The sequence below is a fragment of the Erythranthe guttata genome, chromosome 11 (assembly GCF_056151865.1).
Source record: "Erythranthe guttata isolate IM_541 chromosome 11, IM_541, whole genome shotgun sequence".
Taxonomy (NCBI): Eukaryota; Viridiplantae; Streptophyta; class Magnoliopsida; order Lamiales; family Phrymaceae; genus Erythranthe; species Erythranthe guttata.
This window is the reverse complement of record NC_142543.1, coordinates 17,718,717-17,733,595: the sequence shown is the minus strand read 5'-3', so window position 1 is coordinate 17,733,595 and position 14,879 is coordinate 17,718,717. Positions and strand designations below refer to the sequence as shown.

Genomic DNA, 14,879 nt, shown 5'->3' with positions numbered 1-14,879 from the left:
CTTTTGGAAAAAAATAATAATAATGAAAAAAAAAATTGTCAGTGATAGTAAATTTCCCTATTTACTATTACTGAAAATTGTCCTTTTATATTAATGGAATTTTTTTTTTAAATATGTAAATCCCCTGATTTGGGATCTTATCCTAATCTCTCTCCGTCTCATGCCATTTTGGTTTTTGCCTTTTTTTTTTGTTTTTTTTTTTAATTCTTTTTAATGGTTTTCTTATTTGATTTAAAATATGTTTTAATTTTTATTTTATTTCAATTTTTTAATGGTTTGTGTTTAAAACCAAAATTGAAATTGACAATACACTCATCTAAAACTACTATAAATTTATCGAAAATCACTATGAAATCTTATATATAAAAGAAAGAAACGTTGGGCAACCCCTAAGAAACTCTAATGACATTTCTGTAATTATTTATTTTTAATATTTCTTTTGTACTATTTTATAACGATATTTAAAACAATTATCAAAATTGACACTGAACCGTGAAGAATCCTTCCGGCTTCAATCTCCTATTTTTCATCAATATATCTCAAATATTAAGAAATAAAGATAGAAATTAGACTTGTTAAATTGATCATTTTTTTCTCACTTTAAAATACAATCCCGTGCATCGCACGGGAAAAAAAATTAGTTAAAGTAAAATTTATTATAAAACTAACATAATCCACTTTATATTAATGTAATTCGCTAAAAACTTAATTTCAGTACAAATTGACATAATCCACTAAAAATACAACAACATAAAAAAACAAAAAAGAAAACGAAATCCACTATTAATGAACCCGAGATCGTCTTCCATATCACATGGCCACTGACGCCTCCCTGAAATTTCAGAAAACAGAGTTCATTCATATCCGCACCAGCTCGAATACCACTCAAAAGTAATCTACTACGAAAATAAACAAAAATAGAAGAAAAAAATTCAATGTGCTTGAACTCTAAATCGTATTCCATCTCCCATGGCCATCAACGCCTAAATTCCAGAAAGCATATCTTATCCCTGTGTTGCACCAGCCGAAGATCACCCATAAATTGTCGGTGCGGTTGAACACAATAGACTTCATTTATGGCAGTTCATGGTTATTGGCTCAACCACCGGTATGGTTGTGTCGCCGCCAGTTGGAAAGATGGAGATCTTGTCCTAGGGGATGAAGGAGTTGCGGTGCTTGATATGGTAAATGACGAGGAGGCACACTTGTTCACGACAACTTCCGGTGTCTGCGACGAAGGCGGTCCATCAGGGCGATGATGATGGGGCAATGGAGTGGAAGGTCTCACCCTCGGTGAAGAGAACCGAGATTTGGTGGAAGAGATAGTTGCTAATGTGGAAGAAGAGACGCGGCTACTGTTGAAAGCAGAGGGAGGGGAGAAATTAGAAGTACAAATGAAAATGCTTATTATATGGAATAAGGGTTAGGTAGAGGGTATAATAGTAAATTTGATTAATTATGATTAATTAAAATATATTTAGAATTATCTTAAAAAGTGAAATTTCATTTGCACCCCTCTTAATTGTACAATGGGGTTGTCAAATAATCCATATATTCTACGCTATAACTAGAATTTTCAGAAAATGTTCTGCATAGTCACTTATAACCGTATGATTAAATAAATTCTACCACGAATTAGGGATTTTGAGAAGTATAAATAACAATATGATATATTTGTAAACTTGCCGATCAAACTTGTAAAGACACTAAAACCTTGATTGATGGCGAAATTTATTTAGTCATATCTACCATCGTGAGTTACTACATAGAACAGTCCATAAAAATTGATTTTTAAATATTTTTGTTGTATTTCTTTTATTTTCTCTTTTCAAAACACTTGATCTTTTTTCAAAACTATAATTTTAAGCGAAGCTAAGTGATTAAATGTAGGATTGTTCCTGGCCCTGTTTTATCCACCAACCAACTCTTTTTTTACCCATAATTTTATATCGATAATCAACTATCAACCAACTCATGCAAGCTTGGTCGATTTTATCAACCAACCTATATATAGTTGGGTCGACAATAGTTTAAAATATGTTAAAAATTTGGATGGTTGGTTAATATTTGTCAGTCAAATTTATTTATTATTTATTAATTTTATTAAATTCTCTAGTATTTTATTAACTAAATTGCTCAAAATATATAAACATAAATACCAATGTTCAATAACTCATGAGCTGCTACTGGTAACCTACTTCTCTGGCCATCACCTGCGGTTGCGACTGGTTCACCTAAAAGGTAAAGATGAATTTATAGTTTGATTTTTTTTTTAATTGATTAGAACGGCTATTATTTAGTTTTAATTATAAGAACATAATATTGATGTAACCCCTATTGATGTAACCCCTGACATATTTAATTGTATGAACATACTGCTCTAGGTAAATGTGGGCATTATATGCGTTTTAAATTTAAATACACATGACAATAGATCATCGTAGTTAGAATGACGATTCAAAACCATCTTCAATTGCATACATAACCATCCAGTTTACACTCACTTTAGCTTTCAGTTGTTGACTTTCATAATCTATGGCTTGTTTTATGATTACATTTGTTTTTTAGCAAATTAATTATATAGAATAAAGAAATATTCGGAATTCACCAACAAAGAAAAGATAAAATATTTAAAATAATTATTAAACTCAAAATATGTCCCAAACGAAAGCCCTAGGTACTTATTTATTCTAAAGAAAACTGAAAATCCAAAATAAATTAGGAAAAACTAAAAATCACAAAATAGGAAACTATAAACGAGATAACTCCTAATCATAATAGAATTCTTAATTGTAAAATTTTATTCGAAAAACTCATATTTTTCTTCGATGTTTCCACATATTCCCATCAATAAATCCTTCTTATATGGTTAACTGCAATATGAATAATTACATTATTTGCATAGAATAAAATTTGCATTCATGAAAATGTCCTTTTTGTCCTAATATAATAACCCTTCAATATTCAAACGTGAACAAACTCCTAATTTATTGCTAATCATTATCATTTATCACTAACCACGTCTCTTAATTAGTAATTAGTCGCTAAAACGGAATCTAATCTATTATGATCGACGGTTCACATTAATTCTTCTACATACACGTGTGCACTCGTAGAGAAACAACGTAAACAACTTCTTCATCTGATTCAGTTTCATTTTCTTGTTCAATATTTTCCGCTTCCGACTAAAACCTAGCTAGGAGGAAATTAGGTATTATTTTTTTCAATTTCTTTATTATTTTAATTCTTAATTAATCCATGTTTTCTTCTCCGGTTAACATTTCACAGTTACTACAGCTCTCTTTTCTCTCCGGCGACAATGATTTTTTTTTTTTTTTAATTTTTTGATTGATGTTTATGTTAATTGGTAGAAAATTAATCAATCAGATCATACTACAAAAAAAATTTTGTTTAATTTGTCAGATGTTGAGAAGGAGGGAAGCACTGGCGTCAAACACTCCGTGCGCGGCGTGCAAGTGTCTGCGGCGGAAATGCGTGAACGACTGCATCTTCGCCCCGTACTTTCCGCCAAACGACCCCCAGAAATTCACGAACGTCCACAAAGTGTTCGGCGCGAGCAATGTGAGCAAGATTCTCCACGAGCTCCACCCTCGATTGAGGGAGGACACAGTCAAATCGCTCGTCTTCGAGGCGGAGTGCCGCCTCCAGGACCAGGTGTACGGTTGCGTAAAGCACATCTATTTCCTACAGGAGACTATGAAGAAACTTCTAAACGAAATCCAATCCCGCAAAATGGACTTGACCAGATATATGGGGCCTCAGGCCATGCTGGTGGGGACCCCGCACGATCCTCACCGTATCGAGATGCAGCAGATCGTCGCCCACGAACAACAACAGCAGCAACAACAACAATTGATGTTGCATCATCAACTGCAACAACAGTTGCTGCTGAATGATGCGGTGAGCTTTAATGACGTGTTTGATGGTCCTGGAAATGAAAATTCGGTTACGGCATCTGGTTTTAATCAGATGCCCGCGGCCGCGGTTGATGTGGTGCAACCTCACACGGTGGGTTTGGATTGTTCTTACGGTGATCACCTCCAAACGCAGACTCCGCTGCAGCAAGAGCAACGACAAACTTTTTGTGATTCTGATAAGCAACCAATAATCTAAAGCTTGTATGTTCCTTTCTTTAGGTTTAGGAGTGTGGATGTTATAATCGTGAATAAAGCGAAACAGTGCAAATGGGGAAACATCCGATGGAACGATCCGCGTGGACTTTGAAACATCCGATGGGACCATCCGATCCGCGGGGACTTTTGCAACATTCCATTTTTTTGCATATTTCTGTTGCAATCAATTAGAATGATTCCAATTGATTGAACTATTTTAAGGAGTCTTTGCATTAACTACTCGATTTTTTTACTACTCGTTTTATTATATTTTAACGAGTAATATTCAATTGTACGTGCGTATTTATCCAATTCACAGACATACACAACCCCACGTGTTTTTTTCGTTTTTTTTTTTTTGTGTGTGTTAATCTACGATAACATGCTCGAGATATGCAATATGTGATATGGGCAACAACAATTTTATTACGCCAATGCCCGACTGTATTAATGTTTTTTTTTTGCGCTCATCTACGATAACATGCTACGAGATATTCAATATGTGATACGAGCAACAAGAATTTTATTACACAAATACCCGACTGTATTACACAAATGTCAAAACAATTCATTCTAAGATTCAACACATTTCTATAATCTCTGCAAATTCAAAATCTTATGCCTTGAGACGGACGAGAAAATATTTCGATCTACACGATTTGTATACTTATGATTTATCTATATTTGTATATATGTGAACAATTTCTAGGATGTACAAAACCCTATACATTTCGATCTACATGCTTGTGGGCCCCGCCATTCGAAACACAGCCTTCGGTTTTCTCACCTTCTTCTTCTTCTTCCAAGCTAGCACCGCCGGTGGCTGAACCCTCTTCGTCCGGCCTTGGAAGAAGACACAAATGCCCTTGTGGGGAGGCGGAATGTGCAGCCACCGGGTTCGATAAAGTAGGAACCTTTCTTACATGAATCCTGTATTTCTGAAGAAAATTTTCGAAACTTTTGATTATTCAAAAAATAAAGACAATAATATACATGCTGATTATATTCTTGATTTCCAGTGGCGTGGCGGAGCCAGAATTTTATGTTCAGGTTCAAACATACATTAAAAAATCAGTTATTATTATTATTATTATTATTATTATTATTATTATTATTATTATTATTATTATTATTATTATTATTATTATTAATTGTGTTTTTACCTGCAAATGGCTTTTCACTTCATCATTAGTGAGGCCTTCCACTTTCATAATTCCCCTAATCTGCTTTGGTGTCGCTACTATAAAAAGAAGAAATATAAATGGATATATTAAATATTTTCATGTGTGTGTGTGTGTGTGAGAGAGAGAGAGAGAGAGAGAGAGAGAGAAAGAGATACTTTGAGCACCACCAAGCTGATTGAGGGCATCAACAAATCTGTCGTGCAATTCAGGAGACCAACATCGACGATGTTTCTTCTCCAGTTCCTGTTGGTGCAGTTTTGGCCTACCAGGACCAAAATGCCCTTTGACGGTCAAACCATGGACTGGTACTGCTGTTGGCTGTCGCAGCGGATTACCTCCTCTCTCTTCTTCCACCATTGCCACGTCATATGATTTCTTGAATGGCATAAATGACCCTTCCTTGTGCCTGAATTTACTCCCATTGCCCTCCCCTTCTTGATCACACCTCTGAAATTAAATCAAAAGTAATAAATACAATTTACCAAAACATTTTTACTAAATAAAAAAATTAATAATAAATAATTTTTTTTTTTACTGATGTCAGGTGCAAAATGGAATCTTGATTTCTGGTCAAATAGTTGGTTTCGTATTGAACAGGGGTGGTCCACAGCTGCACCGAACTCATCCAATTCTTCCTCTCTCTAGAGTCATTTGACGCTTTTGCCCTTCCATTTCCACCCTCACTCTTAAACAGCATCAATTCCTCCTCCTTCAACCTCTGAATTGCTACAGATTAAATAAAAGATAAAAAATAATTATTATCCAAATCATCCCCAAAAAAAACAACAAATTCCAAAAGGGATCTAAAAAAAAATAAAATAAAAAAATCGAATCTTTTTAATAAATTAAAATTGCGACAAAAAAAAGATTAATAATAATAAAATAAAAATTATTGTTATCCAAATCATCCCAAGAAAACAGATTCCAAAAGGGATCTAAAAATAAAATAAAAAAATCGAATCTTTTTATTAAATTAAAATTTCTACAAAAAAAATAATAAATAAAAATTATTGTTATCCAAATCATCCCAAAAAAACAGATTCCAAAAAGGATGTAAAATAAAAATAAAAATAAAAATCGAATCTTTATTTTTGAAATATTATAAAAATCAAATCTTTATTTTAGCAGATTTTATATTTTACATATTTTTTTCTACAGACCATCGATCAAGAGGCGCATGCAGTTCGGCAATTCACGTTTGAAGCCATCAATCTTCCTCAGTTCATCTTCGAACGCGCCGACATAAAATTCAAGCTTCCTTAATTTCCTCGAAAAATCATCAGTTCGAGAAACCTCCGCCAGAATGTCTGAAATGGTCTTCAAATTCCGATCACCCATTAGTGTGTGTTTTGTGTGTGCAAAAAAAATCTGAATCTTTTGCTTTGATTCTTGATATATCACAATCGCCTTGTCTGAAACTCAGTGGATGAGGATTTGGGTTTATATAGGTGTAAAAAACTAATGCAGGGGCATAAAAGTCAATAAAGGAGTGTGGAAACAGCAAACTGATTGATTCCTCACATTTTCGTGTCCTAGCATATATGCATGCAATTATAGAATCTCTTGACTTTTGTTTTTCTTCATAAATGATTAATATTCCAAAAAGGGTAGTTGGATTAGTAGTACATGAGGGTATTGGGTGAGGGTAAAGTTGTCTTTTCACTACAAAAAGTTGGGATTTATGTGATTTGATTTTGATTAATTTGTTTAGTATAGTAAGTGAACTTTTGACAAGATGATAACTATATATAACTGAAAGAGGGTAACTTTATTCAGGATTATGAACATTTTTAATTTATTATAAACTTTAATTTTTGGTGAATAAGATTCTTATATTTATGCATTATAATTATTGTAGCTCCTATATTTAAAAATAAAAAAAATAAAATTTGATTTTCGGATTCGAGTTATCTTTTATTTATTTTTTGTTTTTTGACCAAAGTATCGAAATTTTTTAGGTATTACGGATATCTCCCTTGATATATATGGTAGTTCTTATATTATTCTGGATAAAAATAAATAAATAAAAAATATGGTTGCATTAGTAAATGAAAATTAAGTAGATATTTTTTTTTTTTTTTGAATTTTATTAACCTCAATCATTTTTGTAGAGGAGTTTACCTCAATCTCATTTTTACATAATCTACTTAAGGTTATTTTACCTTTTGGTGAATAAGTCCTAGGTAGTTTATAATAATAATAATAATAATAATAATAATAATAATAATAATAATAATAATAATAATAATAATAATAATAATAATAATAATAATAATAATAATAATAATAATAATACTTTGACCGCATTGGATTAGTTCGATTTTCCCTTTCCACGTCAGTTAAAATGCTAAAATTTGCGGGCGTATTTGAAATTAAATATAATTTGCAAAATTATAATATATATCATATCTAACATATAAATGCACTTTTATAATATTGTGTTAGATCTCTTAATTTAAATTTGCCTTTATATATTATATGGAATCTAGGTACGTTTCTGGTTGACGTACCACATCATTAAATAATTAAGGTCATTTTAATTCTTTTAACGTGTTTTTCATAAAATCAAGTTATATTTATTGAGATTCTTAATACTTTTGCAAATCCGAAAAATAAAAATTAGAGAAAAACGGAGGGGGCAATTTTAGTCTTACTCTTCAAACATTGTCACAATCCGACAAACGCGATCGAACATCGTATTGAAAGTGTGAAACTATTGTCATTATGTCAAATTAACAAAAGTGATGAATATTTCTCTTTATGGTACATGTTAATAAAATATTCTAATTAGAAGTTTATAAACACAATTAAATTCCTTTCGCATCGAATCTCATTTACTTTAATCACGGTCCGTATTTTATCTTTAATTAAAAGTTCACAATTAAAGTCTGAATATTTATTTATATCTTAAAAGAGTACAAACGTATTATTATGCGTCAAACGCCAAAATAATTAGATGCAAAACTTAGATGCAAGATTATTTAAGATCCATAAATCCATAATTAGCCAAAAGAAAAAAAAAGGGAAAATTTACAAACATTTTAAGGACATGTAAATAGAATGTGTATTTATTTTTCCATATTTGAAAATGGAAAAGACGCATTTGCCCCTTGAAAGAAAAGACGCATTTGCCCCTTGAGAAATACGTGTGCAAGTCATGTGATTCACAAATAATAATTTACTATATTATCTAATTTTCAATGTATATATTATCGTCTAGCGAAACGACACCGTTTTTGAGCTCCATATTCTTCGTCACTTCTGCTACAGAGAGAAAGGAGAAGATATTTTTTTTTCTTCAGATAAATCGCCGACCAAAGGAAACAAACAATCAAAATCAGCTAAATTTTTTTCTCTCTCTATCGAATTCTGGAAACTTCCAGAACAACCGCGCCTCCACACCTCTCTATTTCTCCAACCCAATCGAGGGCAAAACCGACTTTATCCACTCGCCGATCTTCCGTCCCCCCACATCTGGTCAACTGCCGGAGAACCGCCGCCGGCGGGTTAAATGAACTGATTTTTCATCTCTAGAAGCCGGCGGTTTTTAGGTTTTGCTGTCGAACAGTCCACACCAGCTGAAATGGATCGGTCGGTGCTGGGTGCGGGTCCGGGTTCGGGTATGGATATGTCGATCATGCACGATAGTGATCGGTACGACCTGGTTCGAGATATCGGGTCGGGTAATTTCGCCGTGGCCCGATTGTTGAGGGATAAGCTGACGAAGGAACTCGTTGCGGTTAAGTATATAGAGCGAGGCGATAAGGTCAGTTTTTAATTTTTTCCCCCTTTTTCTTTTTTAGGTTTACTTTATCTCGTCTTTTATTGGCTTATCTGAAACCGATTTTTTTTTTTTTTTTTTTTGAATTATTATTTGAAACCGATTTTGATTTGCCTATTTGGGGATGTTTGTATTTAACACGCAATTATTCATGTAATCTTCCTCCACTCCACTGTGTACTAACCTTTTATAGAACATACCTAATTTTGTTTTGTTAAAAATGGCAATTCACAGTAATCTTAGTGTAAATCACCAACCGTTCATTAGTTCATGAAGTTATTATTGAACAAAGGGATTGATTTTTGTGAATTGTTGTATGGTAACTCTATTTGCAGATAGACGAAAATGTTCGGAGAGAAATCATCAACCACAGGTCTTTGAGGCACCCAAACATTGTTAGGTTTAAAGAGGTTTGTCACTTGTAAGATTTTCGAGTTTTTTTATTATGCTTTATGTTGTAAACTCGATACTTTGCCTCAGGTGATTCTGACACCGACTCATCTGGCTATTGTGATGGAGTATGCGTCTGGAGGAGAGTTATTCGAGCGCATAAGCAATGCAGGACGATTCAATGAGGACGAGGTTCTTTATTTTCTCTTTCATGTTCTCGTATTTTATAACATCTGTGTGTGCTTACAGTCTTGTCTGCGAATGTTTTATTCCTGCAGGCTCGTTTCTTTTTTCAACAACTTATATCTGGAGTTAGCTATTGTCATTCGATGGTATGAAAATGTTCTATTGTAGAAGTTTGTTCGATTGCGATTCTGACCTTCAACGTAAATGCAAATCTGATCTAACCTCTCTCTTTTTATATCACTTAACGAAGCAAATATGCCATCGTGACTTGAAGCTGGAGAACACACTGTTGGACGGAAGCCCAGCTCCTAGGTTGAAGATATGTGACTTCGGGTATTCCAAGGTAATCTTTCTTGTCGAGCTATTATTAGTTGCTATCTGGTTATCTGTTCTATCTAACATCTTGTATTAATTATATAATTACGCATGTGCTCTTACAGTCTTCTTTGCTGCATTCGCAACCAAAATCTACAGTCGGAACTCCTGCATATATTGCTCCTGAGGTGTTACGTAGGAAAGAATACGATGGCAAGGTAAAACAATTCATTGCTGTAGATGAACTTTTATGTCATAAGAACATTGTATAACCAGTTTCCATTTTCATGAATGTGAATGTAAAGCCAATCTTTTTTCATTTTTTAGTTGCCCTCATGGTGATATGTATCTCCCGTTTTAAGCTGCATACAAGATGAAATTAATTGACTATTCGTCCCTTTAAAATCTTGTTCTGGTTTGAAGTTAACACTATTAAAAAACAGCTCTCTTCTTGAGTCATGTTCCAAATTGCTCATTCGGTTCAACCATTGTTGCCGTTATTTATTCTTCGGTTCCAAGCTTCGAATCGTAATATATATATATTAGAGAAGCTTTTGCAAAGATTAGGGACTTGAGTTGTGTAGGCAACGAGATTTTTCGATAAATGTTTTCGAAATTTCCCATGTAAAGCATTGCTGCAAATCTCACTAATAGTAACCTTTTGCTTCAGATTGCTGATGTATGGTCATGTGGAGTGACATTATACGTAATGCTAGTTGGTGCGTATCCGTTTGAAGACCCCGAAGGACCAAAGGATTTCCGTAAGACAATACAGAGAGTCCTCAACGTTCAGTACTCCATTCCAGAAAACGTCCAAATATCCGACGAATGTCGCCATCTAATTTCCAGAATCTTTGTCGGCGAACCTGAACAAGTGAGTGATTTCATCACCTTTATAAAAAAAAATCCCATTTTAATCAGTAATTAACTACAAATAAATAACAATTCATATTTTAATTCTACGCGCACAGAGAATTACGATACCCGAGATCACGAACCATGCGTGGTTTCTAAAGAACCTTCCGGGCGATCTCATGATTGATAGAACGATGGGGAACCAATATGAAGAGTCGGATCAGCCTGTACAGAGCTTGGAAGTGATAATGCAGATAATGTCTGAAGCTACTATACCTCCGGTTGGTATGTACACCCTGGACAAGATGTACGACGACATGGACGATGACATGGACGACCTAGATTCCGACCCTGATCTCGATGTTGACAGCAGCGGTGAGGTCATTTACGCCATGTGATTTGCGACAGCTGTATATCTGTATCAACCCTGGGTTTTTGTTTTGGTTGTGGGATGAGCAATTTGTGGAAGTGTATTTAGGAGGGTGGGAAGAAAAAGGGATCCTGCTATTATATGTACCTTTTGCTGTATGCTGTATTGTTAGTTGTGTTAGGAGATTTTTATGATGTTGTATGAATTTGGTAAAATACCGATGAATTTGCTGTTTTGCGTTTCTGGATTTGTTGCATCTATTGCTACGTATTCAGCTTGACGGGTTTATTCGTCGGGTTTTAAGTGGAATTGATGATGGATTATCTTGTCAATTATGGTGTGTTGATTGTGTTCTGCATTCAGAAGTTTTTATGTTTTGGTGTTTTAGTGTGGGATTGTGATGGAGAAGCTGATTAGACATTTTCTTTGTATGAAATAATGGGCAGTCCAAGTTGTACATTTAGAACTACCAACCAGGAAAAGGAAAAAATGAAATATATACTGCTTGAAAGATTTGATCAAAATTACACCCGGTGAATTTCACTAAATGTATTTTTTTATTTCTAGGGAACAAGATGAAATTTTCACTATTATATTTAATTTTTTACCAACTACCTTTTTTTATACATATCCAATATACTGTACATATGTAAATATGGTATAAATATGAAAAAGAACAACGGTATACCGTATACATAGGTATAATATGGTAAAAATATGAAAAAGAAAAATTAAAAAAAATTAAAAAATATATGGACCGTAATTGTTCGGGAGGATTGAACCCGACGTGAATCGAACACGCAACCTTCTGATCTGGAGTCAGACGCGCTACCATTGCGCCACGGATCCGTTGGTGCTTACTTACGACTGTAATTTAATTTCATTAAACATTAATTTTTCAGCTCTGGTATCATCTAGACTGATAAAGAAATCCTAAGAAATGTATTAAGAATTGTTGGTTAACACCACCGGATCCGTGGCGCAATGGTAGCGCGTCTGACTCCAGATCAGAAGGTTGCGTGTTCGATTCACGTCGGGTTCAAATTCCCCGAACTTATACGGTCCATCTTTTTTAATTTTAAATAATTTTTTAGTTTCTATTTCAACAAATACCTAATAATACTCTGAAAATCAAATTAATTAATCGCATTCATGCTCAGTCTCGCCGGTAAAGCCAAGCTGAACATCAGATTGTATGTAAAACACAATGAAGCCGAAACCATTACATCTTCGAAGATTATTCAGATCGCTTTCTCTCCGCCGTTGTCGGCTTTCTTCTCCGTTTTCTTCTCAAACACATGTAACCCAACCAACCAAGCCTCAGAAACCTTTCTTCAGGTCACCGGAAAATAATGAATCCGTCGATCACTTCTGCCAACAGAAACGCTTGAAAGACGCCGTCCAGTCACTCGAAAAGCAAGTTCACCGGCCATCTGCGTCTTTATACGCGGCAGTTCTTCAGCTCTGTATTGAAAAGAGAGCTCTGGATGAGGGCAAAAGAGTCCATTCCCACATCAAAGGATCGGGTTTTGCGCCCGGGGTTTTCATTTCGAACAAGATTCTCGATTTGTACTGCAAATGCGAGAGTATTTCCGATGCCCGGAAACTGTTCGATGAAATGGGTGACAGGGACGTATGTTCTTGGAACACTTTGATATCTGGGTACGCAAAAATGGGCCGAGTTTCGGAAGCGAGGAAGCTGTTCGACGAAATGCCTAAAAGAGATAACTTTTCCTGGACAGCCATGATTTCGGGTTACGTTAAGCACAAAAGCCCAGCAGATGCGTTGGAATTATACAGACTAATGCAGAGAAATTCGAATTTTGCGTGCAACAAATTCACCATTTCTAGCGCCCTGGCAGCTTCGGCTGCTATTCAGTCTTTGCGTTTGGGGAAGGAGATTCACGCACATATAACACGAATGGGGCTGGATTCTGATGCCGTAGTTTGGAGTGCTTTATTAGATGTGTACGGAAAGTGTGGGAGCTTGAACGAGGCAAAGTACATCTTCGACAGAACAGTGGGTAACGACATTGTTTCTTGGACAACAATGATCGATCGGTATTTCGGAGATGGGAAATGGGAAGAAGGGCTCTCTTTATTTTCCGATTTCTTAAGCTCAGGCATTAAGCCTAACGAGTTTACATTCGCTGGGGTGTTAAATGCATGTGCTCATCAAACCGCAGAGGAGTTAGGCAGACAAGTACATGGACTAATGATGCGAATCGGATTCGATCCATCTTCGTTTGCCGCTAGTGCACTCGTTCACATGTACACTAAATGCGGCAGTGTCGAGAGAGCAAATAGAGTTTTCAATTGGCTGCCAAAACCCGATTTAGTTTCGTACACTTCTTTGATCAATGGATATGCCCAAAACGGTCAACCCCACGAAGCTCTCAAGCTGTTTGACTCATTAGTTAAATCCGGTAATAAGCTCGATCATGTTACTTTTGTTGGGGTTTTGTCGGCTTGCACTCATGCTGGTTTAGTCGATAAAGGGCTCGAATATTTTTATTCAATAACGGAGAAACATGGATTGAGCCACACTTCTGATCACTATGCTTGTGTGGTTGATCTTTTGAGCCGTTCAGGTAGATTTAAAGAAGCCGAAGATATTATTAAAAAAATGCCAATGAAACCCGATAAGTTTTTGTGGGCTTCTTTACTCGGTGGTTGCAGAATTCATGGAAATTACGAACTTGCCGAGCGAGCAGCCGAAGCTTTATTCCAAATTGAGCCGGAGAATGCTGCTACGTATGTCACACTTGCTAATATATACGCCACTGCGGGTAAATGGGGTGAGGTGGCAAATGTAAGGAAATTAATGGACGAAAAGGGAGTGGTGAAGAAACCCGGTATGAGTTGGATTAATATCAAGAAGAAGGTGCACGTTTTCTTGGTTGGAGATCAATCCCATTTAAAATCGAGAGAAATATTCGATTTTTTAGGGGAGGTTTCGAAGAGAATGAAGGAAGAAGGGTATGTGCCTCACACGGACTACGTACTGCACGATGTTGAAGAGGAGCAGAAGGAGCAGAACTTGTTTTATCACAGCGAAAAACTTGCGGTGGCGTTTGGTGTAATTAGTACTCCCGAGGGGAGTTCGATTAAGGTTTTCAAGAACTTGAGGACTTGCGTGGACTGTCATTCGGCGATTAAGTTTATTTCGAGTATTGTTGAGAGGAAGATTATTATACGGGATTCGAGTAGGTTCCATTGTTTCGAGTCTGGAAAATGCTCGTGCGGTGATTATTGGTGATTTTACGGTATCGATTGAAAAAGCTCGTCGGCTACAAATAGTATTGTCCGAATGAAGCAAGATTGGCAAGGCTGAGTCTGTAATCTTTGACAATTCTTGATTTGCTGAAACCATAAAAATGCAGTTTGGATTATTTTATTTTATTTTTTCCTTTTTTTTTTTGGTTACTTCATATCTCAGCTGTAATTTTGAGATGCTTGCTTTTGAAATGTGTCCAAATTTGTCAATGGGAGTTTGGTTAAATCCAATAGGGCAAATTACGGGAAAACCCCTAAGGTAAGTCCTAATTACAAAAATACCTCGTGTTTGTGTAATTACGAAATCCCCCTTTGACTAGTGTGTGACCGTTTTAACTCACATAAAGTGTATTGTGTTTGTTTTACACTTCTGTTATTTTATCAAAAAA

General features: G+C 35.3%; 4 protein-coding genes and 2 non-coding genes across 6 annotated transcripts; 4 read left to right on the top strand and 2 right to left on the bottom strand.

Moving 5' to 3' along the window:
* The first annotated feature begins 3,163 nt into the window (after positions 1–3,163).
* On the top strand, positions 3,164–4,486 carry LOC105955772 (LOB domain-containing protein 10). Its single transcript, XM_088825645.1, has 2 exons — positions 3,164–3,211; positions 3,424–4,486. The coding sequence occupies exon 2, from the start codon at positions 3,424–3,426 to the stop codon at positions 4,132–4,134; it is 711 nt and encodes a 236-aa protein (XP_088681771.1). The 5' UTR covers positions 3,164–3,211; the 3' UTR covers positions 4,135–4,486.
* A 157-nt stretch (positions 4,487–4,643) lies between these two features.
* Positions 4,644–6,725, bottom strand: LOC105955787 (transcription factor HHO5). Its single transcript, XM_088825644.1, has 5 exons — positions 6,478–6,725; positions 5,853–6,043; positions 5,473–5,764; positions 5,297–5,373; positions 4,644–5,071 (listed from the first exon to the last, which is right to left on the bottom strand). Exons 1-5 carry the CDS (start codon positions 6,653–6,655, stop codon positions 4,856–4,858), a joined length of 954 nt encoding a protein of 317 aa, XP_088681770.1. The 5' UTR covers positions 6,656–6,725; the 3' UTR covers positions 4,644–4,855.
* Positions 6,726–8,398: 1,673 nt separating this feature from the next.
* Positions 8,399–11,546, top strand: LOC105955835 (serine/threonine-protein kinase SAPK8). Its single transcript, XM_012979634.2, has 8 exons — positions 8,399–9,083; positions 9,434–9,508; positions 9,579–9,680; positions 9,767–9,820; positions 9,925–10,017; positions 10,115–10,207; positions 10,660–10,863; positions 10,961–11,546. The coding sequence occupies exons 1-8, from the start codon at positions 8,901–8,903 to the stop codon at positions 11,240–11,242; spliced, it is 1,086 nt and encodes a 361-aa protein (XP_012835088.1). The 5' UTR covers positions 8,399–8,900; the 3' UTR covers positions 11,243–11,546.
* Positions 11,547–11,991: 445 nt separating this feature from the next.
* On the bottom strand, positions 11,992–12,063 carry TRNAW-CCA (transfer RNA tryptophan (anticodon CCA)). The gene has a single exon. It is a non-coding gene; the product is annotated as a tRNA-Trp (tRNA).
* A 121-nt stretch (positions 12,064–12,184) lies between these two features.
* Positions 12,185–12,256, top strand: TRNAW-CCA (transfer RNA tryptophan (anticodon CCA)). Its single transcript has one exon. It is a non-coding gene; the product is annotated as a tRNA-Trp (tRNA).
* On the top strand, positions 12,199–14,855 carry LOC105955830 (Pentatricopeptide repeat (PPR) superfamily protein). Its single transcript, XM_012979628.2, has one exon. It carries the CDS (start codon positions 12,422–12,424, stop codon positions 14,471–14,473), a length of 2,052 nt encoding a protein of 683 aa, XP_012835082.1. The 5' UTR covers positions 12,199–12,421; the 3' UTR covers positions 14,474–14,855.
* Positions 14,856–14,879: the final 24 nt, after the last annotated feature.

Coding starts and splice junctions, on each gene's coding strand:
- LOC105955772 (XM_088825645.1), top strand. CDS start 3,424: ATGTTGAGAAGGAGGGAAGCACTGGCGTCAAACACTCCGTGCGCGGCG.
- LOC105955787 (XM_088825644.1), bottom strand. CDS start 6,655: ATGGGTGATCGGAATTTGAAGACCATTTCAGACATTCTGGCGGAGGTT. Junction 5,765..5,852: donor CCATTTTGCACCTGACATCA/GTAAAAAAAAAA, acceptor ATTTAATTTCAG/AGGTGTGATCAAGAAGGGGA. Junction 5,072..5,296: donor AAGTGAAAAGCCATTTGCAG/GTAAAAACACAA, acceptor AATTTTCTTCAG/AAATACAGGATTCATGTAAG.
- LOC105955835 (XM_012979634.2), top strand. CDS start 8,901: ATGGATCGGTCGGTGCTGGGTGCGGGTCCGGGTTCGGGTATGGATATG. Junction 9,509..9,578: donor ACATTGTTAGGTTTAAAGAG/GTTTGTCACTTG, acceptor ACTTTGCCTCAG/GTGATTCTGACACCGACTCA. Junction 9,821..9,924: donor TTAGCTATTGTCATTCGATG/GTATGAAAATGT, acceptor CACTTAACGAAG/CAAATATGCCATCGTGACTT.
- LOC105955830 (XM_012979628.2), top strand. CDS start 12,422: ATGAAGCCGAAACCATTACATCTTCGAAGATTATTCAGATCGCTTTCT.